Source organism: Macaca thibetana, chromosome X (assembly GCF_024542745.1).
Source record: "Macaca thibetana thibetana isolate TM-01 chromosome X, ASM2454274v1, whole genome shotgun sequence".
Classification (NCBI taxonomy): Eukaryota; Metazoa; Chordata; class Mammalia; order Primates; family Cercopithecidae; genus Macaca; species Macaca thibetana.
In genome coordinates, this window is record NC_065598.1 from 107,459,844 (window position 1) to 107,486,073 (window position 26,230).

The 26,230-nt window shown below is 41.2% G+C and overlaps 2 protein-coding genes across 6 annotated transcripts in view; one reads left to right on the forward strand and one right to left on the reverse strand.

Annotated features, from left to right (window-relative positions):
• Nucleotides 1-5,100, forward strand: part of TRPC5OS (TRPC5 opposite strand) — a 30,238-nt gene extending 25,138 nt beyond the window's left edge. For all 5 annotated transcript variants that reach the window (XM_050776778.1, XM_050776777.1, XM_050776780.1 and 2 more), the window contains exon 4: nucleotides 935-5,100. In XM_050776778.1, the coding sequence (XP_050632735.1) occupies nucleotides 1,245-1,580 (336 nt within the window). In that variant the 5' untranslated portion in view covers nucleotides 935-1,244 and the 3' untranslated portion in view covers nucleotides 1,581-5,100. The remainder of the gene's footprint in view (nucleotides 1-934) is intronic.
• Nucleotides 1-26,230, reverse strand: part of TRPC5 (transient receptor potential cation channel subfamily C member 5) — a 326,188-nt gene that overhangs the window by 139,716 nt on the left and 160,242 nt on the right. Inside the window, exon 3 of the mRNA XM_050776763.1 lies at nucleotides 13,371-13,892. Within this exon, the coding sequence (XP_050632720.1) occupies nucleotides 13,371-13,892 (522 nt within the window). The remainder of the gene's footprint in view (nucleotides 1-13,370; nucleotides 13,893-26,230) is intronic.

The window sequence follows — 26,230 nt, forward strand, 5'->3', positions numbered from 1 at the left end:
CCCTGAAGTTTTGGGGACTCTAAGTTTCAACTCGGCTCCCTTTTCAGTTCAATTTAAGGTTGTAGGATTGGCTTGTGAAACCTCAGGGCATGTGGGCATGTATGTACCAGGTTAGTAGAGAAGAAAGAGTTAGAAAAACAGAATCAAATAAACAAGTGAGTAAGAAATATGAGATATGTCAAAATACTAAAAACTTCCTGCATCCTCAACAGGTTCACTTTAAGTGTGGTGGGGAGTGGTAAACCAGACAAATGTAGCAGGTAGATTATATTGAGTCAATATCTAGATTTTCAAACAAATAATATTGCCTTACACAAGTATATACTTACTCAGAAAGTGGGTTTGCAAAGAGCCCACCAGAAATGCAGATGAAAATAGTACAACCATAGCTTTAGATAAAGTTGGAAGAACGAGCTGCTAGATATGGAAGAGGGGCAGTAATAGGAAATTATCAAGGAACTAGTTTTATAACTGAAATTCTCCAAAGTTTGGCAAAATACAGAGAATATAGGACTTTTATTTACCATAAACTCCCCAGGCTGCAGGGCATCTGGAAATTTTAATGAATGGATTCCAAAAACACAGAAAGAATTCAGCAGCACCAGATATAAATGGCAATGAGGCAAAGGTGCTAATAATTGACAGACCCTGAGTGAGTGTATCCTTCCTCAAATGAGATGTTCAGGAAAGACAGACAAACTGCCTATGCTTACTTTTCTACCAAATCTCTTAACAAGAGATAAAGACCATGAGGTTTTCAAAGGAAAGAGAAGTAGTAGAGCCTCACAAGGCCAGCAACAAAGGAGGGGCTATAGTTAGACATATCATTTCAAGCTTAACGGCAATTCTTGATGGGGTAACCAGTAGCTGTAGCCTGTAGGATGGATAAAGGCTCAAAGATACTAATCTTTATATCTCTCTTTTTTATTATTAGGTCTGCTTTGCTGTTTTCTCTTGGCTGTGACAGTCCGCCTGATGGTCATTATAATAGCAGTTCACCACTAGTACAAACAAGAGTACCATATATAAATTCTGTGCACGGTTTACCAACATCATCAAAAAGTTCTATTGTTCTACTGTTCTCATTCTGTACTTGATCAGCATCATAATCATATCAACATCTTAATTTCTGGCCTAAACCAACCACAGAACCTTTGTTAGCCCCTTATACTATCCATTGTCACCGAGAGTCCATTTGCTAGAGCTTGTAGTGATATTTTATCTATTTAGAAGAGCACTGCAGCATGGATTCTGTGTCAGTTCCTGTACTCATTGATGGACTTGTTGCTTGTGTAGCCCAGTTAATAAGAATAGCTGATGAGCTTTTACAATTCATTATACAAGTACAAGAAGTTCCTTATGTAGAAGAAAATGGTAGAGCAGAAGAGACTGAAGCAGATGCACCTCTTCCTGAGGAGCCTTCGCTACCAGATCTCCCTGATCTCTCAGACTTAGACTCAATACTTACACCAAGAGAGGATGAAGACCTAATGTTTGATATAGATCAGGCTATGTTAGACATGGATAACTTATATGAAGATACAGTCTCTGGTATAAATGATGACTTAACAAGTGACTAAGACCCAATTTCTGCCCCCGCCCCCAGGGATGTGAAAACTGATCATTTCTCTGTTTCAATATATTCTTATTTTCTGTATATTAGCAATATGTGTTTTCTCACAGTTCTGCACATTTTCATTACTAATAACCCATATAACAAGTAAGACTTGATTTACTTCTAGCAAAAGCTGATCTTTTTTTCCTCTTTGTTATTATTCAAAAAGTTCTGGCTTTTGCCATGTAGGTCTCCCTTTACCTGTACTTACTGTCATGCTAGAATTTCTGATGATGGGAGCAAACAATAGTAAAGAAAAGAAATTCCTCACCTAATTATGGAAGGGAGAACTGACAAACTCTATCACATCTTGGGACTAATTTCACTGCTCTCCAATGAGTGGAAATGAAAAGGGGAATATCCCCCAGGGTAGCATCACAGTAAATGAATACATTCACATTAACAAGACAATGTTGGGATGCTTTTATTTGAAAGGATATAACTCCTAACTTATCCTTTTAGAGAGCATGTGTCCAACTAAAAATGCTATAGCAGACTAAGGGAGGTAATTTTAAAAGAGCACTATCTACCAGATAATAAAAGTGCAGAAGGATTTTCAAATGACTGTTGCCAAGGAGAAAACTGAAAAAGCTGGGACCAAGAGTTCCAATGCAGGACTGTTCTTGCACATTCTGACCACACTGCAGCTACTTTGCACTGTTATTCCCCAAATGGAAAAGGCACACTATACCAAATAATCAAAGAGAGAAGTAATAGAAGGGCTAAGGAAAGCCCTACAAGGATTATTCACCGATGGAAAGACAAACACTCACCATATTGGACTAGATATCTGTGGACTAGATATAGTCCTTAGGCATCAAAGCAGGACGATGCTACAACCTTATAATATGTGGAGCTGGCTGGCCCCTTGTTTGCCTGGGTCACCTGGACGGATTGTACTGTAATGGTACCTCAGGAACTAGATAAGATATATTCCAGTGTTTGCCTTGATTCTGTAATGGTATGTAATTTATCCGCACTGGATGTGGATAAAATATATCTTCCTGAATACAGCTTAATTTAAAAAGAATAGTTAATAGGCTTATTACAGTGAATCTGCTGCAACCTCAGACCAGAAATATTTACTGTTGAGAGATAGGTACAGTAATGAATTTAGATAACATATGGGTTGGTATTTAGCCACAATAATTTTGCATATGCCAGAAGGGGAAAATGGAATAGCTGAAGGACCCACAAATCAAAACAGAAAGAGACGAAATAAATATGCAGGAAATTTACTGACCATATCAATTGCATGCCATACAGTACCCTCATTTGTATTTGGAAAAATAGCTACCTTTTAGACAAGCCCATGGACACTATGGCCCTCCTTCCTAGAGAATGACCATTGCATCTCATGACATGGGCAACAACTAGGTAAAGATATAAAGGTATATCACTAGACAATGTATTATATACAAACTGCAAAGAAATGAGATGTAGAAGGAAATCCACACTGGTGGAAATTGGACTATAGCAATTCATATAAAGGCCTAAAGCATATAGTCAAAAGGATTAAAATGATATTTAACACAGATGACTTCAGAGCTAATCTTTGCAAATCAGAATTTATGGAACTATTCAAATATTAATATGAGAACTTTCTACAATAGACTACTATGTGAAAGGATTGATAAGAGTAGGTGAAGATTCAGGAGACTTAGAGGAGCAAAGAAAAACACAAATAGGAAAAATAAAAATTATATCATAAAACAACAACTGGATAATTAAAATCCACATGGGATAGCAGATTGAGGGATTTTACTGCCACAATCACTGGACAAACTGAATCTTACTATCTCGCTTTCCCAGTATAGGGGACTCTAGATATGCAGTTATGTCAAAAATGGCAAATAATTGATGGAGTACAAAGTGACTATGCCAAATTAACCTAAATAGAGTAGTGGGAAAGCAAGGTGAAACAGTTTATCACTCCATTCCATTAGGAACAGTTTTACTAGAAAGATTAGTGATAACAGTTAAACAAGAAAAGTTATACATTTAGTAAATAAGAATAAAAATATGAGAACTAGATAAAAGTTAAAGGAACCTTTGCTTTAATTATAGCTTCAGAAACAGCCAGGGAAGATACACACTCCCCACAAGGATTTGGACTTTAGGAAACTGGGCTATAATTTTGTGTCACAATAAAACTCAAAGCATAAATACCTGGACAATATCAGAGAACACATCCAAGGAGAAGCCACCAGTCCGCTACAAATTTTATTTGTTGAGCAGTTTAACTGTAGCAGGACAGACCTGGTGCTCTTAAACATGATAGATTCCAAAATGTAGCTATTCCTCCGAGTAGAACTTTGGAATATGGACTTTATAACAATTCTATAACAGATTAATGTAAGCTTGTTAAAACTGTTAGTGTATTATAAGAGAACACAAGTAACCATACTAACTCAAGGAGGTTATGAAACTACATCAAGAGAAATCCGTGAGACTACTCTAGACCTTGAAACAGGACAAAGATTTGAACCAGCCCATAAGACAGCCCGTAATGTTTAATATAGTCCTTAGGCATCAAAGCAGGAACATGCTACAACCTCATAATATGTGGAGCTGGCGGGCCCCTTGTTTGCCTGGGTCACCTGGACAGATTGTACTGTAACGGTACCTCAGGAACTAGATAAGATATATTCCAGTGTTTGCCTTGATTCTGTAATTGTATGCGCTTAAGAATTGTTAAGATATGACCCCTGCTCCAAGGAATGGATTGTTGTATTAAGTATGTTTTCTCTATGGAACAGAATTAGAGTTAATAGTGAAAAGAAATGTTTAGGAAATAAGACAATACTTAGGAACAAGAACTAGCGGGGATGGTGTTTTCAGGAGAGAGAAGCAAATTAATAAATTGTCAACAGTTATGCGACTGTTTACGATGGAAAGCCATGATATGGAGTTAGTTTCTAAACAGGTTTATGACCAAAGCCCTGTTTTTGTCTTCTGCAAATTAGCCAACCCTAAGATGTTGCTATAAATAGCTGGTAGGCGATTGACATAAGTCGTGTATCTGAAAGCTCAATTAGATGGAGAATTATTAACTAGTTTAGTCCACTGATTGGATATCTCTGATTGAAATCCTGCATCTCCTCCAGGAGAATGGAGTGAGCGGCTGATCCTTTATGCAAATTAGCCCTTTTCTGTATCTTCTTAAGACCAATGCTAAAGCCAATTATTATATAGCATGGCAGAAAAGAGAGGGGCTCATCATTCTGAGACAAGCTTAAAGGTGTGAAAATCAAGGAAGATAGGCTGGTAGATGGCATTAGATTAGGTAGTACAAGTTTTCACCCTGATTTGCTTGGGCTAAAATATGTGGGGAGTTGTGCCTATATAAATTCTTATGTGTGATGATTACTGCTAGTTATTATCTTATGATTGTTTAAAATCTGTATTAGCTATTGATCTAAACCATTTTATTGTTTTCTTTCAAGAGATTTTAACTAATAAACTTTCATTCACAAATCAAAAAAGGTGTGGTCATCTTAAAATACCTGGTGGTGAATTTGGAGGCTACCAAATGGGCACACAAGAACTTCACTCAACATAAGGTAGCAGAGCATAATAAGAGAGAATGTTGTACTAGGAGTCTGAAGTTCTACTTCTGGCTTTGTCAGATGATCTTAAACAAATCTCTAAACATAGTCCTTTCTCATTTGCAAAATGAGGGTTATTAATAAATTTTCTGCTTACCTTCAGTGATAATAAGGAACAATTGAAATAATGGTTTTCATGGCATGACATATCTGACATTGAGACAATATATGAAATCAGGACTTTTCAGGAATATCTGAAAAATGTGCATGCATATATTCATTGCAGCACTATTCACAATAGCAAAGACATGGAATCAACCTAAATGCCCATCAGTGATAGACTGGATAAAGGAAATGTGGTACATATACACCATGGAATACTATGCAGCCATAAAACAGAACGAGATCATGTCCTTTGCAGGGACATGGATGGAGTTGGAAGCTATTACCCTCAGCAAACTAAAGCAGCAACAGAAAACCAGAAGCCACATGTTCTCACTTATAAGTGGGAGCTGAACAATGAGAACATATGGACACAGGGAGGGGAGCAACACACACTGGGGCCTGTTGGGGGCTGGGGTGGGGAGAGGGAGCATCAGTAATGGATTCCCAGCTAATGGATGCTGGACTTAATACCTAGGTGATGGGTTGATCAGTGCAGCAAACCACCAAGGCACATGTTTACCTATGTGACAAACCTACACATCCTGCAAATGTACCCCAGAACTTAAAAATTAAAAAGAAAATTCACCCATCTGCAAAAAAAACTTTGTATGACAATACCTGAAAGTCTATTTGACATGAAATAATTATCTAATAGTTTTACACCTGTTTTCTAAGAGATTAGAGCTTTCTTATTCTACTTCATGCCAAAGTTAGAGTTTGGAAATCAGCTATTGTTTCATTCTTTGGAGCTTTTTTGTTTGTTTGTTTGTTTGTTTGTTTGTTTTTACCAAACTGAATTCTTTTGGGGAGTCTATTTGAGTTCTAGTAGGAATAACAATGAGGAAAAAAACAATATGAAAAAGCCCTTCAGGAAATAATGAATTATATTCCATTCAAGGCTAAGATTTTGTTCCTGAGGGGGTTATGTAACTCTGAACGTTATTAACCCACTATGATCCAACTTGATTTTTATGATTTTTGTTGTGTTTTTGTACTGACAGTCTTATCTTAATAGACTAGATGTACTTACTGATTCCTCTTGGGAATATTTCTTATATTTTTTTCAGAGATCCTACTCTCTCCAGCCCGTATTTAAAACTGGGTTTCTTCTGTCTCTTTAACCCTCAGTAAGCTCACAAACCAACCAACCAACCAACAGAAAATCCCTAAAGAAATAAAAAATAACTTCTAGTTCCTGAAGTTAGTTATTTGTGAATTACTTGTATTGATAAAACTGTCGGCTTCCAATATCACATCTCTTCAGGGTAATAAATAATCCTTGAAGGTGATTGCCATTATACTTATGAAGGTTGGAACTGCATTTTACAAGGTGAGGAAAATCACTGAAGTCTTTATACCTGGTCACAATTTCATCTTAAAAGACCCTAGAAAAATGCTGAAGGTGGCCGGACGTGGTGGCTCCCAGCACTTTGGGAGGCCAAGGTGGGCGAATCACGAGGTCAGGAGATTGAGACCATCCTGGCTAACACCGTGAAATCCCGTCTCTACTAAAAACACAAAAAATTAGCTGGGCGTGGTGGCGGGCGCCTGTAGTCCCAGCTACTCGGGAGGCTGAGGCAGGAGAATGGCGTGAACCTGGGAGGAAGAGCTTGCAGTGAGCCGAGATCGCACCACTGCACTCCAACTTGGGTGACAGAGCGAGACTCTTCTCAAAAAAATAAAAAAAAAAGAAAAATGCTGAAGGCATCTCAAAAGATAATTTTAAGTTTACCCCAAATATTCATATAAGGTGGACAAGGGGGCAATGTTTATGAAACACAACTTTAGTGTTTCAGATTCCTCTAATCAAAGATGTCATTAACTGGCTGGGCGCGGTGGCTCATGCCTGTAATCCTAGCACTTTGGGAGGCCAAGATAAGCAGACTGCCTGAGCTCAGGAGTTCGAGACCAGCCTGGGCAACATGGTGAAACCCCATCTCTACTAAAATACAAAAAAATCAGCCAGCACAGTGGTGGGCGCCTGTAATCCCAGCTACTCAGGAGGCTGAGGCATGAGAATAGCTTGAACCTGGGAGATGGAGGTTGCAGTGAGCCAAGATCATGCCACTGCACTCCAGCCTGGGCAACAAAGCGAAACCCTGTCTTAAAAAAAAAAAAAAAAAAGGGTGTCATTGACAAAATCTGTTGTTGAAAGCACGTAAATACACATGCCTCCATATTATGACAAATTCTGGAAATATTGGTTATTCTAATACCTTTATTCTTACTTAAACTTGGGGGAACATGCCTTTCTTGAAACTATAACTTCTAAATTTTTAATGTAAGCAAACCCCTAACTTCCAGCTTTGGAAAATCAGCTCTGTTGCAGCTCATTTTATGGAGAAAAAAAATGTTTTGTGTGAAATACAGCTTTTAGGCTCAAGTTCTAAAAAGACATGTTGTCTATTTGAAACTTAAGATGTGAATGGGCTTATCTTTGGGTCCTTATCCAAGGTGCCGGAGTTCTTGATGCTTCTCTCCCACAAACCTCGACTCATTGGGAAAATTTCCATTTGTACTGGGTATTTCTTCATTTTTTCCCCAGTTGGAATCACAGCACACTTTAAAAGATTTAGCAAGGTGTCATCAGGGATGGCACTAGAGAGTGGAGAAGTAGTGCATCTGCTCTGTCCTATTCCTGATTACAGACATTGAGGAAGTAATCCTATCTATCCTTGAAGACAGAACCTCATGGTCCAACTGTTATTAAGCATGGAATCAAATGGAAAAGACAACTTTTCTCTTTTAGCTCAGTTATTTCATTCTCATCTAGAGGCAGTTTCTCTTTGAATAATTCTGATCCTGGGAAATAATTCTTGTGCATTCTCCTACAGTCTTTAGGGTATGAAGGTCATTTGAAAAAAAAAATGTCCTTTTAAAAAATGTTTCCATCTTGGTTTGGGGCTCCTGATATGTAACCCTCAGGGAAAATGTGTTCCTCTAAATCCTGGAGTGTGACCCACTTAAGATGTTAATATGTGTTTTTCTTGATGAGTTAGCACACATAAACTATATGCCTTCAAAGAATTTGAGAAATTTTGTCTAACATGGAAAAGCTGAGTTAATTGCCATAAACATAATGGAAACATAGGACTGGTGTGGTGGCTCATCCCTATAATCCAAGCAATTTGGGAGGCCCAGGTAGGTGGATCACCTGAGGTCAGGAGTTTGAGACCAGCTGGCCAACATGGTAAAACCCGTCTCTACTAAAAATACAAAAATTAGCCAGGCGTGGTGGTGCATGCAGATACTAGGGAGGCTGAGGTGGGAGGATTACTTGAACCTGGGAGATGGAGGTTGCAGTGAGCTGAGATGGCACCATTGCATTCCAGCCTGGGTGACATAGTGAAACTCTGTCTCGAAAATAAAAATAAAAATAAATAATAATAATAATGGAAGCATAAAGTTAGGTTTCATTCATTTATTTGCATCGAAAGGAAAGATTGGTTTGTCTAGTTTCATCAAATCCTACATGAGAAGAGTTTATACTGCAAAAATCAAGTGTATTATATAACATGATAAAATAAAGATCAAAATCATGACGTTTTTATGCTTGTGGTTCTAAGCACAGTGTGAGTGTTTCAGTTTTTTTTTTAAAGACTAGATTTTGGATATGTATTGAACAGACTTATCAGTGTGATTCCTCAAATCAAGAACATTTGAGAACGAAGTTCTCACAGACACTTGAATTGTTGGAACCTCAGTAGCTCACATCATTGAGCTAAATTTATATGCTAAAGTTAAAATTACAAAAACACAACTCCAAAAAGGACATTGCTGATTTGTTTAAGAAGTGGGATTATTCAGCCTTAAACTAGACATGTGAATTGAATAGAGAGAAATTAGAGGCTGTATGCATTTGAGACTCAATGAAACCACATATTTTTAAAAAACTCGAATTCACAGGTTGGGAAGGATTACAGTTTTTTTTTTGTTTTTTGTTTTTTTTTCTAGAAATGAAGTCACAATTCAGAAGGGATTTATAGAGTTTGATGAGTATAAATTATGTTTTACATTCCTGAAGCAATGCCTTTGGAGTATAAACTTTGAGATATATATGATTTCTCAAGCCTGCCTTTCTAATCAGTATGGCTTAGTTTGAAGAGAAACTAATTATGTCAAAATTGATGTATAGCCATTGCTAAGATAATTTATCTTGGACAATTTGGAGCAAAATATATAAATATAAATCTCCAAATGATTCTGAAGTCTCTGGCTATGAGACTAAACTTTAGGCCATATTTGAATTTCAGTGGCTCTATGGAATTATATTCTTTATCACTACTGACATTGAAGTTGACAGTCACTCAGTATCCCAGCTGTATACCTGGAGCTAGAGTTTGATGTGATCTGATGGAAACAATTCAGTCTACTAAATACCATGGTTTTCATTTATTTGATTCACAAATGTCAGTGAATAGCACCAGGCCTAAAATTGTTGATCTTTGCATAAATAGACTGCTTTTTGAATTACTTTTCAAAAAGTAATTTACTTTTGAAATTACTTGATTTTTGAAATTACTTTGATTACTAACTTTTGAAATTACTTTGATTACTGCTGAATATCCATAATATTGAATAGTTAAGAAAGGCTACTTTGCTAGTGTTATGGATTAAACATAATTTAGCTGGCTGGGCATGGTGGCTCACATCTGTAATCCCAGCGCTTTGGGAGGCTGAGATGAGATCACTTGAGGCCAGGAGTTTGAGGCCAGGAGTTTGAAACCAGCCTAGGCAACATAGTGAGACCTTGTCTCTAAAAATAATAAAAATAGGCTGGGTGCGGTGGCTTACGCCTGTAATCCCAGCACTTTGAGGGGCCGAGGTGGGTAGATCACTTGAGGTCAGGAGTTCAAGACCAGCCTGGCCAGCACGGTGAAACCCCATCTCTACTTAAAAAAAAATACAAAAATTTTCTTGGTGTGGTGGTGCATACCTGTAGTCCCAACTACTATGGAGGCTGAGGCAGGAGAATCGATTGAACCCAAGAGTCAGAGGTTGCAGCGAGCCGAGACTGTGCCACTGCACTCCAACCTGGGTGACAGAGTGAGACTCCGTCTCAAAAATAAATAAATAAATAAATAAATAAATAAATTTTTTGAAAAAATGGCCTTGTGAAATATGAAACTATACTTAGATAGGTTCACTATTGAAAGTAAAATAGACACTCCAAAACTTGTGCATCTTCAAAAATGAATCCTAGTGATGATGGTTGCACAATGTGAATGTACTTAATTCCACCGAAGTGTAAACTTACAAGTGGTTAAAATTTGAAATCTTATATTAGGTATATCTTACCACAATAAAAATTCCACTTCAGTGTACACAGGAATGGACCCTGGAAACAATGTTGGAGTCTCTGATGATTAATCAAGAGAGCAAGAAAAAATAAGGCCCCTCACCACATTCAGGTTAGTGGGATGATAGTTAAGAAATATATGAAAATATAGTAGCATAAAGATATTACGTAAAAACAATGATAAGAAATTATGGAATAAAGAATACAAGGGACAAAGTTTCTGGACAGTAAAAGGACTAAAACAAAGTGGAAAAAAGTGATGAGAAGGTTAATGAGGGTTGGGGGGCAGTTAATGTATAATACAAAAGTGATTCCGTGGTCATGTGACAAGCAGATCCCCATGACAGTGAGAAAGTCATCACACTGGTTTTCAAATGCAACAGTAACTAAAACAGGCAAATGAAGATCATATGAGCAGGTGGAGTCAAGCCATACAATAGAAGGTGACCTACCAACACAAAATTGATGAAATATTGCAGTGAAATTGTTTGAAAATAAATGCATTCTCAATTTTAAAGAGCATGGGGTGCCTAAAATTGTAAAGTTTATCTCATATTCAGCGGGGCGAGGATTGTAAACTTTAGTTGTATTCTGCAATTATCTATTTTTTAAAAACTATTTTATTCCCATTAACCATTCTGTCACTTGGAAGCAATTCATGTTCTAAAAATATCTGTGATTTTCTTTCTCACAGTATTATAACAATTTATGTAAAGTGAAAACACACTGAAACAATAATATACATCTTTAATGGAAATATATACTTATATCAAAGTGTAGATACAGCAGACTGCTTAACACAATGACTGATACTTCATATCAACAGCAGGGCTGTGGGAGAGAGGGCGGGATAAGAGAAGGATGGGCCTTTACTATATCTATTACCTGCCATTTTACTGTACAGAATTAGACCATATGCCACGAGTCCTCCATGTGTAACAATAAAAATGAATAATTTTAACAGCTAATAGTAAATATTTTTTGAGACAGAGTCTCACTCTATTGCCCAGGCTAGAGTACCATGGCACAATCTTGACTTACCGCAACCTCTGCCTCCCAGGTTCAAGTGATTTTCATGTCTCAGCCTCCTGAGTAGCTGGGATTACACGCACCTGCCACCACGCCCAGCTAATTTTTGTATTTTTAGTAGAGACTGGGTTTCACCATGTTGACCAGGCTGGTCTCGAACTCCTGACCTCAGATGATCTGCCAACTTTGGCTTCCCAAAGTGCCGGGATTACAGGTGTGAGCCACCACACCCTGCTCAGCTAATAGTTATTGACTGCTACTGTATGCTCAGTATTTCGCTATGCATAAGTACATTACCTATTTTATTTTATTTTATTATTTTATTTTATCTTTACATTTCTCCAGGGAAGTAAGCACAACACCAGGCTTATTGAAATAACTTAAAGCAGGTAAATGGCAAAAATAAAATAAGGGGACTCATAGGTAGGCCTAACCATTTACCACTTCCTCCAGTATAGCCCTTTCGATCTCCATGTTGCTCTTCTTCATTTTTTATCCCTTTCCAGGTTGCCCTGGTATTTGTTTTTTGCCTCATTTCTAAGGCATAGTACTTTTATTTTTGTCTGAGAAAAAGGGACCAGATAAACACACAATGAGGTTTGTCTCAGAGCCTGGATCCATGAAGGAATGGCACTGCCAGTTGCCCTTCAGCTGGCAGGCACCCCTCAGCTGCTTTGACTCCAGGTAGCATGGAAAAGAGATGGAAATGGACATTAAAGTACTTCTGGTGCCATGCACTGAATGCTGTATTTTCTTATTTCCCACAATCCCCTATGAAGTGAAGAAACTATTTTCATCTCTATTTTATAAATGAGAAAACTAATGCCCTGAAAATAGGAGTGAGTTTCTTTAGGTCATACAGCTAGTGGGTTAAAATTCTATCCTCAGTTGCTCTGGCTCCACAGTCCCTGCTTTTTCCATGGTATCATGCTGCTTCCTTAAAGGGCTAAGTTAGCCTTGTTAGGAGGCTCTCCCAAACTGTTTGATAAGATGGCATAGAACTACACCTGCTTGATTGTAAATCTTGCCTAAATGGAAAGCAGAGCCTCACCTGTGACCTGCTTGAATTGCCCTCCTTCAAAGAGGTGGAACCTAACATTTTGGAGGTCATACCATAGCAGATCCTGCTCCAACCTTTTATTGAACTACAAACCCTGAGTATGACTTCATCTTTCAACTGTGTTTTTTAGCCTTCTCACTAAGGGGCTGCCAGGGATTCAGTTGTGCCAACAATTAGCAGCATCCAGGCAGTGACCCTTCTGTAATCACTGCCCACTATGTCCCCAGTATATAGGATAGGATACTTTGTTATGTGCTATCACAGGACACTGTTCTTTCAAAGTACATATCTTAGTAGGTAACTATATATTCGTTACAGTGATCATTTACTCTATATCCACTACCAGCTTGTAAGCTCCATGAAAGCAGGGTCAGTGTCTGTCTTCTGTATTGCAAACACTCAGAACAGTGCTCAGTAAGCATTTGTTAAATGCATGAATGCTTTTCCATCAAAGAATCAGATGGTTACTTATCTGGCCATAAAGAAAATACAAAAAGGTTGTCTGTGCCTTGGATAAATGGGCCTAGCTGTGAGGCCTGCCCAACCATTTGTTTGTTAGAGAGCGAAATGGTAGAAAAATGCTGATTCTTGCTCTGCTGCTCCAGGCTTTGGAGGCCTTAAGCTTCCCTGAAAGCAGACATGAGCTCAGCTTACCTCTTTCTGGTGGTATTTGATTGCCACCTTCAACTTGGCCAGGTCATGGTACTTCTGAGGGTCAAGCTCTTCACTGTGGTCATCTCGATGATTGAGGATGATCTCCAGTTCCCTGGAGCTCCGAGCTTGGTCCAGCAGGTCTTTGGCAAAGAGCTTGCACTGCTGAGAGAGCTCCTCATACTCGGCCTTGAACTCGTTCTCCACCTTGCTGAGCTCCTTGAGCTCCCAGCCCAGGCGGAAGGCAGTTAGGATGGGGTCCTCACTTGATAAGGCAATGAGTGAGGGGCTTGCCAAAGCCTTATAGATGTTCAGTCGGGAGCGAGAGTGGCGCAGACTGTCTACCTCTGAACTAGACACACACTCCACACAGTTGCAGCGGATCTGGTGGGGCCGTGGGATAGTGACCCGTTTTTGGACAAGCAATTTGATGATTTCGTAGTTGTTGGTGTGGGCAGCCAGCATGATGGGAGTGATGTCCGGTGTGAACTCAGAGAACTGTGTGTCCATCATCAGAGTGGGGACCTAGGTACAAGAAATGAGAAGCATAGAAGGGCAGGATTAAAGTTTGGAGAGAGAAGCATAGGTCCTATAAAATGCTGGCAATTCAGGAATTAGAGTCTCCATTCTCATTTCAATTTTTTGACCTCCTAAACCTCCTTCCTTATAGCTAATGTTTATGGAATACTTATTGTGTGCCAGCCACTATTCTAAGCACATTACATGTCTTTACTCATTTAATCTCCACAACAACCTTGTGAGGTAAATATTGTTCCCATATGAAGAAGCTGAGACACAGAGAGATTAATGAACACACCTAAGGTTACAAAGATTTTAGTCAGCAGAGCCAAGATTCAAACCCAAGCAAGAGTCTAGAGCCGAGCTCTAGAGTCACGTTGTCAATTATGCAATGACAACATGCCCATTTCTGTCTGAGACATACTGGAGAATACAGAGGAGTAAAGGACATTTTTTCCTGACCTCCTGGAGAATTATTTGGGTAGAGCAAACTTACATAAAACTGGTAACAGTACATAGTATATCTGCTCAGTTCCAAATGGGCAGTAGAGGCTGCAGGAATATTTATTTGAAAGGCCAAAACAGCATGGTACTGGTACCAAAACAGAGATATAGACCAATGGAACAGAACAGAGTCCTCAGAAATAATACCACACATCTACAGCCATTTGATCTTTGACAAACCTGAGAGAAACAAGAAATGGGGAAAGGATTCCCTATTTAATAAATGGTGCTGGGAAAATTGGCTAGCCATAAGTAGAAAGCTGAAACTGGATCCTTTCCTTACTCCTTATACGAAAATTAATTCAAGATGGATTAGAGACTTAAATGTTAGACCTAATACCATAAAAATCCTAGAGGAAAACCTAGGTAGTACCATTCAGGACATAGGCATGGGCAAAGATTTCATGTCTAAAACACCAAAAGCAATGGCAGCAAAAGCCAAAATTGACAAATGGGATCTCATTAAACTAAAGAGCTTCTGCACAGCAAAAGACACTACCATCAGAGTGAACAGGCAACCTACAGAATGGGAGAAAATTTTTGCAATCTACTCATCTGACAAAGGGCTAATATCCAGAACCTACAAAGAACTCAAACAAATTTACAAGAAAAAAACAAACAACCCCATCAAAAAGTGGGCAAAGGACATGAACAGACATTTCTCAAAAGAAGACATTCATACAGCCAACAGACACATGAAAAAATGCTCATCATCACTGGCCATCAGAGAAATGCAAATCAAAACCACCATGAGATACCATCTCACACCAGTTAGAATGGCAATCATTAAAAAGTCAGGAAACAACAGGTGCTGGAGAGGATGTGGAGAAATAGGAACACTTTTACACTGTTGGTGGGATTGTAAACTAGTTCAACCACTATGGAAAACAGTATGGCGATTCCTCAAGGATCTAGAACTAGATGTACCATATGACCCAGCCATCCCATTACTGGGTATATACCCAAAGGATTATAAATTATGCTGCTATAAAGACACGTGCACACGTATGTTTATTGCAGCACTATTCACAATAGCAAAGACTTGGAATCAACCCAAATGTCTATCAGTGACAGATTGGATTAAGAAAATGTGGCACATATACACCATGGAATACTATGCAGCCATAAAAAAGGATGAGTTTGAGTCCTTTGTAGGGACTTGGATGCAGCTGGAATCCATCATTCTTAGCAAACTATCACAAGAACAGAAAACCAAACACCGCATGTTCTCACTCATAGGTGGGAACTGAACAATGAGATCACTTGGACTCAGGAAGGGGAACATCACACACCGGGGCCTATCATGGGGAGGGGGGAGGGGGGAGGGATTGCATTGGGAGTTATCCCTGATGTAAATGACGAGTTGATGGGTGCAGCACAGCAACATGGCACAAGTATACATATGTAACAAACCTGCACGTTATGCACGTGTACCCTACAACTTAAAGTATAATAATAATAAATAAATTAAAAAAAAAAAAAAAAAAAAAAGAAAGGCTAACGACAACCAGTAATCTTCAAGACTGTATCATTAAATCAAACCCCGGGGGCTGAAGAGAAGATTCTCTCAAATGATTACATTAACTTTGTGTGTGTGTATACATACACACACACACACACACATACACGTATATACACACACACACACATATATATACGTATACACACACACACACACACACACACATACACGTATATATGCATAAGTGTATATATATACACACACACACACACACATATATATAACTTCAGGGGACCAAAGACCAAGGTGAGACAGGGTTTGTCCAACTTCCTGTAGGTCCCAGGAAGGTAAAGATAATTCGTTAGGGTCAGGAAGAAGTACTCTGAAAATGAAGACTTCTCGGCTTGGGGATGGGATACTGATAGCAAAAGGATCATTGATAAAATTTTTATGTCCATGATGTAATGTTTAGTGTAAATAGCAGCGATGAAGGTGGGGGCTTCTTTGGGTATTCAGGGGCACTTCTGGGTGAGTGCGCAGAACCTGATCAATGAATTAAAAAATCTTTCAACTCTGAAATGTCTCTTGCCACGGACGGTGGCTCACGCCTGTAATCCCAGCACTTTGGGAGGCTGAGGCGGGTGGATCATGAGGTCAAGAGATAGAGACCAACTTGGCTAACACAGTGAAATCCCGTCTCAACTGAAAATACAAAAAATTAGCCAGGTGTGGTGGCGGGCGCCTGTAGTCCCAGCTACTTGGGAGGCTGCTGCAGGAGAATGGCGTGAACCCAGGAGGCGGAGCTGACAGTGAACCGAGATCACGCCACTGCACTCCAGCCTGGGCAACAGAGCAAGACTCAGTCTCAAAAAAAAAGAAGTCTCTTTTAGGACCCAGTCTTTTCTCAGTCCAGTAGGGAAGCTGAGGCAGCTTGCTAGACTCACAGAGGAGTTTAAGTGTGGTAGGATCTAGAGCTAGAGAAGGGGAGGACTGGAATAGTCAATAGAGGCAACAGAGGCTTTATGAAGAGGTGGAGCCCAGTATCCAAAACATGGATAGGATTCCAGAAAATTGAGAAATATTGATTTTATTACACTTTAGGAAAAAATGTTTCAAACGTTCATTTTAACTGGGTAGGACAGACCGTGGATAATTGGGAGTCTCATCGAATAGACAAATCATGGGATTTTTGTTTTGTTTTTAATTTTCTTTATCTCTCTAAATAAGAGAGACAAATCGTGTTTTAATCAATAGGTTCTTTTTACTCTCAAAACTTCTTTAAAAAATAAAACAACAACCCACAGTTACTGGCTAACTGACAAAGGGATGAGTTACTGTTTTTCAACATCATTGCCTCCCTCCCACCTTGCGCGCAGGATTCTCCAACAGGGAAGTGGCCAGAAAACATAGAGTAGTAGAAAGGTGGAGGAGGAGGAGTTTGCAAGAAATCTGTTTCCTTACTGAGTGCTTGCATCAGCCTCTCAATAGTTGAAAGCTGACTGCATGATGGTCATTAATTGCTAGCATGGAACAGCGAGTAAACATTGTTAAACATTTAGAGGGAGCCGCTACAAACAAGACAGCAGGAAGTCAGCAACTGGCTCATAAAGTAAATTGGACATAGGAAAGAGTAATCTCAGAAATTAACATAAGCCTACAGGCTAAGGAAGAAGTAGGTCTGAGTGGGCCTGGAAATGAATATAAACACCATCAGCATAAAGCCTAGAGTTGGGAGAGATGGGGAAGTGAGAAATTTGTCACAGTCTCCCCAGGAAGAAGAGAGCTCAGATCTGAGAACTCTGCCCTTTCTCTGGGCAGAGGCCTTCCTCAATCTCTGTCTGGGTCTGAAAGTGTTGAGCAGAAGGGAAGAGAGGCTAACCTGTAGCACAGGATTTCCTGGGTTAGATTGGGGGTATGGGTCTGCTTCCTACCATGCTATTCCTCCTTCCTCACTCTCTCTCTCTCTCTCTTGCTGTCTCTCTCGCTTTCTCTCTCTCCCCCTCTTCCTTATTCTTTCTACTTTTCTTACTCTTTTCCTTTCTTTTCTTCCGTGGCAGTGCTGCCAGTCCTGTCCAAGACACACAGCAATACCTGTGAATAGTGTTTAGCCCCACTTGTCTGATACAGCCAAAAGGTTGTGGTTGTTCATGCGTAGAATAATGAAATGCTTTCTGAAAGTATCTGATTATATTGTCTAACAAGGAACTTTATGATTCTCCATTTGACTTCCTGAGTACCTAACGCCAGAGAGGAAACCTTTTGAAAAGAAAACTGGTCTACAGTGACCAACCTTGCCCTCCCACCCAGACTGTTTTTCCTCCTTCTATCAGTGTTGCCACTCACAGGTTGCTTTCTGTGTGTATATCCTTGTGGATTCCCTGTGTGGAATGGTCTCTCGCCCCATTTCTCTGCCACTCAAGGGCCGTTGCAAGTTCTGACTTCTTCAATAGCTCCTTCTTCTAACTTTGAGCTTATCTCTTGCTCTCCACTCAGATATTGCGGGCACAAGGTTACATGCAAGAAAATCACTTTTCTGATGTTGTCTTATATTATTCTCAAATTACTTCACACATGTACTTTTTGCCTCCTTGATAAGGTTATGAGCTCTTTGAAGGCAGAGTTGTCCTGGTCTGCTCTTGTTTCCCCTATGGCATCTAGCACAGTGCTAGACGTACAGCAGACACTCAGCAAACATAAATTAAATTTCCTATTTTCACATTAAGGAATTGACTCTCTTGGGCCAGGCGTGGTGGCTCACACCTGTAATCCCAGCACTTTGGGAGGCCGAGGTGAGAGGATCACTTGAGTCCAGGAGTTCAAGACCAGCCTGGGCAACATAGTGACACTCTGTCTCTAAAAAAACAAAACAAAAAACATTATATTAGCTAGGTGTGATGGCAAGCACCTGTGGTCCCAGCAAGTAGGGAGGTTGGGGTGGGAGGATTGCTTGAGCCTGGGAGGTTGAGGCTGCAGTGAGCTGTGATCATGCCACTGCACTCCATCCAGCCTGGGCAACAGAGTGAGACCGTCTCCAATAAAAAAATAAAGAAAATAAAAGAGAAATTGACTCTATTGTTTACAAACCTGACTCCCACAATTTGGGTCAATATGAGCTAATTTCCTTGGACCTCTCCTTCCCATGTCCAGCTGAGAAGGCAGACATCCCAAGACTCCAAGAAGGGTTAGATGACTAGCTTTGCAGGGAACTACTGTGAGGTCTCACAAACTTGCAACATTTCTGCCTGTATTTTTCACAATTCCATTGCTTCAAAGTGGGGACTGATCCATAGAGTATGGGTTTCTTTCTACTCCTTCTACCCCTTCTGCTTTGTTCTCCTTCATCATCTTGCTGTTTTGTTTTCTGTTTTTCCTTCCCAGGCTGTGCAGAGACCATGGACTATCATCAGAACAGCCAAAGTAAAGGAAGAGAAAGTTTTTTTGTTTTTTGAGGCAGAGTCTCCCTCTGTCGCCCAGGCTGGAGTGCTGTGGCGCGATCTCGGCTCACTGCAAGCTCCACCTCCCGGGTTCACGCCATTCTGCTGCCTCAGCCTCCCGAGGAAGAGAAAGTTCTATAATGAGCGTCAGAAGATTCTGATAATAATCTAGATTTTATGATGTTGTCTAAAATACAGGCCAAACGGGTAACAGAAATGAGGACCAGGTGTAGGTATATATGTATAATTTGGGTGAGTGAATGATAGAAACTGGTAAACTGCAGAGACCCTCTCAAAGGGGGCAGCTACTACTCAGCTCCTGTAAATTGTCATAAGCACAAGTGAGGAGCAGTGTTATAAATTTTTGAAAAGAAGCCATAAACATGGATTTGGGGGTAGAAGCTCTTAAAGTTATAAATGTTGGCTCAAAAATTTTAAAGACAGTGTGCAGGCCAAGCAAAATACATATGTGAGACCCATTTGGTTTGAGTGAACCAGTTTGTGACCTTCGTGCTAGCACATAAGTTGTGAGACTAAAAAGAGATGGGAGAAGATATTGGACATTTAGGCAAGGGCCAAATGATAAAAGGCCTCATACGCCACGCTAAGGAATTTATATATTATCTTTTGACCACAGGGAACTACTGAGGGTTTTAATCAGGAGAGTGGCATAGTTGATTAGTTTGGCCACAGTGTGGGAAATGGGCAGTGGTAATCATGCTCATAAATGTTTAACAACCAGCTCTCCACAGGGGAGGAAAAAAGATCCTGTTTTTTGGTGTTTGCCAGTTTTTGTGGTGTAAATACTCCCACTGTGGCCAGTTTCATGCTACCAATATGACATCATGGAACATGGAGTTGGGAAGAGGAGTAGATAACCCACTCTCGCCAGCTGGCCTGAGCCAGCTCCAAGCACACCACCATGTGTTTCAGAATAAGACTAGTTAAAAGATATCATTAGTTCAGGTGAAGAGATGGCAAGGATCTTAAATTAGATAGTGATTCTAGAGATAGACAAAAAATAACAAATTTAAGGCATTCATTGGATGTGTCAGGGAAGGGAGGGAGAAGAAATCAAGGGTATTAGGTCTCTAGATTCCAATGCCTGGTTGAACAGTAGTGCCACTAATTGAGATATTGCATACAGGAGCAGGTTTAATGTTTTTAAAAGTTCAGTTTTGTGCTTGTTAACTTTGAAGTCCCTACTGGAAAAGCATCAGGAAATTGTATAACTCCAGCATGAATCTTGAAGAAGTTAGGGTTGAAAATATAGATGTGAGAGTCTTCAGTCAGTAATAGTAGTTGAAACCAAGAGTGGACAGGGTCAACGTCTGTCTGCCCTTGTTTCCTCACAAGTGACTCCACCAATCTACTCCAAGGACTCTGTCCAGCCCCAGTTTCCAGGGCAACCGAGGCTTGAAATAAGAAGCACGTAGGAGGCCTGCATCAGGTTCCATCATTCCAAATTCCTACTGTTGAGGCTTTTGCAATGGGACATTCTTGTTCTGTTTGTTTCTTAATTGCAGCTTCTACCGCACCTGTGCCCTAGCTTTTAAAACAAGGCTTCACCCTTACCTGAGTTTCTGGCCTAATATCTCAGGCCTCTTTAATGAAATGTGGCTGTGAAGAGGAGATGAGGCTGCATCTTGAGCACCTTGATTAGATCATGGGGAGGACCCAGGGAGGAGGAGAGATTATAGACAAAGGAAAGAGGGGGCTTGTGGGTAGATCAGGGTGCCTGAAGAGATGAGGAGGGATGAGGTCCAGAGCAAACGTTGGGGTGAGGTGGAGGTTGATCTTGGTCTGGAATAAGGATGCCTTATCCTCAGAGACTGGAGGAAAAAAGGTGAGTTGAATGGAGCTGTTGGTAAGTTTGTTATTGAAGAGGGCTGGAAGCTGAAGTACTTCCCATCTAAAAATGCAGTTTTCTCATTGAAATGGGAGGTGAGATCAGATGCTTTGAGTGAGGGAGGAGAAGTTGGAAGGGTGTGTGGAGAGAGTTCAATGTATGGAAGACTTGCTAAAGGGAGAGAAAGAGGAAGTTGACCAAAGGAAAGTAAAAGGATGGCCTAACAGTCCTGAAATCTTGGGTAAATTAGCAGCTGTAAATTTGTAATGGCAATGATGCATGGAAGAATGTGGCTTTTTTTTCTCTCCAGCAGCTTTGACAGTCCAGATGTGGGGATGGAGAATTCTGATTTTTGGATAGATTCAGGATTGTGGTTTTGCCAGTGAGAGGAAGTTGAGTATGAAGTAGTTCAGGTGATTGCACTTGAAGACCAGATCAGATAGGTAAGGGTAAAAGTCTGGGAGGAAATGGAGGCATTGAGGGACTTGAGGTCTCTTTGAAGTCAAAGGGCAGAGAGAGTAGGCAAACTGGGAGGATAGGAGACTGTGGACAGAGAGTAGGGTGCTAGTGGATATGCTGTCCACAGTGGAGCAGTGTTGAATGATGACCAGCTGTGGGTTGGTCATGGGCACAGTGGGCTGAAGTAGAGTGGATGTGGAGGTCAGTGGAGCGGGGAAGTCAAGGAGCTGATGGGTCAGGATGCTGGCTGTATTGTCCACATGGGTGGGTGCTGAAGTCATTCAGGGTGATGACACATATTGGGCTGGAGAGGACAACTGTGATCTAGAGGCCAAGATAATCAGAGTACTTTGGATAGTGACTAAATCAGCAGATGATCAGGAGATGGAAAGATCAGGAGATGTGACTGTGTCCACATTGTTTTCAGGAGGGCTTCTGAGAGGTGAAGCCAGCTGGACTTCCTGGGTCGAGTGGGGACTTGAAGAACTTTTCTGTCTCATAAGATGTTTGTAAAATGCACCAATCAGTGCTCTGTAACAATGCACCAATCAGCTCTCTGTAGCTAGCTAGAGGTTTGTAAAATGGACCAATCAGCGCTCTGTAAAATGGACCAATCAGCAGGACATGGGCAGGGACAAATAAGGGAATAAAAGCTGGCCACCCCAACCAGCAGCGGCAACCCGCTTGGGTCCCCTTCCATGCTGTGGAAGCTTTGTTCTTTCGCTTCTTCACAATAAATCATGCTGCTGCTCCCTCTTTAGGTCTGTGCTATCTTCAAGAGCTGTAACACTCACTGCGAAGGTCCACAGCTCCATTCTTGAAGTCAGCGAGACCACGAACCCACTGAAAGGAACCAACTCTGTCCACATACTGGGGGCTTGTCCAGGATATTGCCACGTGGTGAGTACCATCGGACCCCTTTTGCTTGCTATTCTGTCCTATTTCTCCTTAGAATTTGGGGGCTAAACACTGGGCACCTGTCGGCCAGTTAAAAGTGACTAGTGTGGCTGCTGGACTAAAGACATGGGTGTCAGGCTTTCTAGGAAAGGGCTCTCTGACAACCCTGGACTCTTTGGAGCTGGAAACGTTCGTTTGCCTGGAACCAGCTTCCGCTTTACTTGTACTTCTGGGCTGAGCCGAAGGTCAACAGAGAGGAAAGCCATTCGGCTCTGGAGTCCTGACAAAAAGTTGGTTGACCCTGCAGCCATAAGCTGAACTCTCAAAGTCACGTTACCCAAGCAAGACTCGCCCATCTATCCTATCTATCCTGACCCTTGCCTCCTGGGTCCTAACACCTGTCAGACAAACTTCCTCTGACCTCTCTTCTCCGAGACTAGTCCTGCTTCTAAAAACCACTCCCTGTCTCTGGTGCTTTTCTAGTTTCTCCTGTAAGAATGAGTTCTAGTACAATTTTCAAGACTCTGTTCCTTTCTTTAGGCACCCAGGCTCACCACTCAAAAAGACATATTTTTTGCCCAAAGCCCCATCAGAGGGGGAGACTATCTGAAATTTTAGGATCCCTCCTCAGACTAGCAGGTCTAACAAAGCCTATTCCTGAAGCTAAGAGATGGGGAACCTCAGAAATGATATCCTTCCTATTCATATGATGAGAAGTGAGGACAAAAGGCGTCACTCTTCCAGTCCTGGATATCCCTTCCCTCCCTTGGGGTATGGCCCTCCACTCCATTTTTGAGGCATATCATCTTTATAGGATAGGGGTAAGGTCCCAATACTAACAGGAGAAAATGCTTAGAACTCTAACAGGTTTTTGAGAATGCGTCAGTAAGGGCCACTAAATCTGATTTTTCTTGGCCCTCTTTGTGGTCTAAGAGGAAAGGCAAGGGTACAGGTTTTCAAGAATGCATTGGTAAGGGCCACTGAATCCGATCTTCCTTGGTCCTCTTTGTGGTCTAGGAGGAAAACTAGTGTTTCTGCTGTTGCTTTGGTGAGTGCAACTATCCTGATCAGCAGGGTCCAAGGACCGTTGTGGGTTCTTGGGCAAGAGGAGGATCTGCTGCTGCATCGGTGAGCACAGCTATTCTGAGCAGCAGGATCCAAGGACTGTTGCAGGTTCTTGGGCAGGAGGGAGAAACAAAACAAATCAAAACCACGGGTAGTTTTGTCTTTCAGATGGGAAACACTCAGGCATCAACAGGCTCACCCCTGAAATGCATCCTAAGCCATTAGAATCAATTTGACCTGCAAACCCTGAAAAAGAGGTGGCTCATTTTTTTCTGCACTGCTGCATGGTCCCAATATTCTCTCTCTGATGGGGAAAAATGGCCACCTGAGGGAAGTATAAATTACAATACTATCATGCAGCTTGACCTTTTCTGTAAGAGGGAAGGCAAATGGAGTGAAATATCTTATGTCCAAGCTTTCTTTTCATTGAAAGAGAATCCACTATACAAAGCTTGCAATTTACATTCCACAGAAGGACCTCTCAGCTTACCTCCATATCCTAGCCTCCCTACAGCTCCCCTTCCTATTAATGATAAGCCTCCTCTAATCTCCCCCACCTAGAAGGAAACAAGCAAAAAAATCTCCAAGGGACCACAACCCCCCCCCAGGCTATTGGTTATGTCTCCTTCAAGCTATAGGGGGAGAGGAATTTGACCCAACCTGGGTACGTGTCCCCTTCTCCCTCTCTAAAGCAGATCAAGGCAGACCTGGGGAAGGTTTCAGATGATCCTGTTAGGTATATAAATGTCCTACAGGGTCTAGGGCAAATCTTCGACCTCACTTGGAGAGATGTCATGCTATTGTTAGATGAAACCCTGGCCTTTAATGAAAAGAATGTAGGTTTAGCTGCAGCCCAAGAGTTTGGAGATACCTGGTATCTTAGTCAAGTAACTAATAGAATGACAGCTGAAGAAAGGGAAAAATTCCCTACCAGTCAGCAAGCCGTACCCAGTATGGACCCCACTAGGACTTTGACTCAGATCATGGAGACTGGAGTCACAAACATCTGTTGACCTATGTTCTAGAAGGACTAAGGAGAATTAGGAAAAAGCCCATAAATTATTCACTGATGTCCACCATAACTCAGGGAAAGGAAGAAAATCCTTCTGCCTTCCTTGAGCGGCTAAGGGAGGCCTTAAAAAATATACTCCCCTGTCCCCCAACTCCCTCGAGGGTCAATTAATCCTAAAAGGTAAGTTTATTACCCAATCAGCCTCAGATAACAGGAGAAAGCTCAAAAAGCAAGCCCTAGACCCTGAACAAAATCTGGAGGCATTGTTAAACCTGGTGACCCCAGTGTTCTATAATAAGGACTAAGAAGAACAGGCAGAAAAGGAAAAGCAAGATCAGAGAAAGGTCACAGCCTTAGTCATGGCCCTCAGACAAACAAAACTTGGTGGTTCAAAGACGACAGAAAATGCAGCAGGCCAATCTCCCGGTAAGGCTTGTTACCAGTGTGGTTTGCAAGGACACCTTAAAAAAATTGTCCAACGAGAAACAAGCTGCCCCCTTGCCTATGTCCACTATGCCAAGACAATCACTGGAAGGCACACTGCCCCAGAGGACAAAAGTTATCTTGGCCAAAAGCCCCCAACCAGATGTTCAAACAACAGGACTGAGGGTGCCTGGGGCAAGCACCAGCTCATGTCATCACCCTCACTGAGCCCCGGGTACATTTAACCATTGAAGGCTAGGAAATTGACTTCCTCCTGGACACTGGCACAGCTTTCTCAGTGTTAATATCCTGCCCCTGATGGCTGTCCTCAAGGTCTGTTACCATCCGAGGAATCCTGGGACAGCCTGGAACCAGTTATTTCTCCCACCTCCTCAGCTGTAATTAGGAGACTTTGCCCTTTTCACATGCCTTTCTTGTTATGCCTGAAAGTCCCACACCCCTATTAGGGAGGGACATATTAGCCAAAGCTGGAGCTATTATCTATATGAATATGGGGAGCAAGTTACCCATTTGCTGTCCCCTACTTGAGAAGGGAATCAACCCTGAAGTTTGGGCATTAGAAGGACAATTCAGAGGGCAAAAAATGCCCGCCCAGTCCAAATCAGGCTAAAAGACCCCATCACTTTTCCTTATCAAAGACCATATCCCTTAAGGCCTGAAGCTCTTAAGGGATTATAGGATATTGTCAGACATTTAAAAGCTCAAGGCTTAGTTAAAAAAAAAAAAAAAAAAAAAGCAGCAGTTCCTGCAACACCCCAATTCCAGGAGTACAAAAACTGAATGGTCAGTGGAGGCTAGTACAAGATCTTAGACTCATCAGTGAGGCAGTAATTCCTCTATATCCAGTTGTACCCAACCCCTATACCCAGCTCTCTCAAATACGAGAGGAAGAAAAATGGTTCACTGTTCTGGACCTCAAGGATGCCTTCTTCTGTGTTCCCCTGCACTCTGACTCCCAGTTTCTCTTTGTCTTCGAGGATCCCATAGACCACATGTCCCAACTTACACAGACAGTCTTGCCCCAAGGGTTTAAGGATAGCCCTCATCTGTTTGGTCACACACTGGCCCAAGATCTAGGTCACTTCTCAAGTCCAGGCACTCTGGTCCTTCAGTATGTGGATGATTTCCTTTTGGCTACCAGTTTGAAAGCCTCATGCCAGCAGAGTACTCTAGATCTCTTGAACTTTTTAGCTAATCAAGGGTACAAGGTCTAAATCG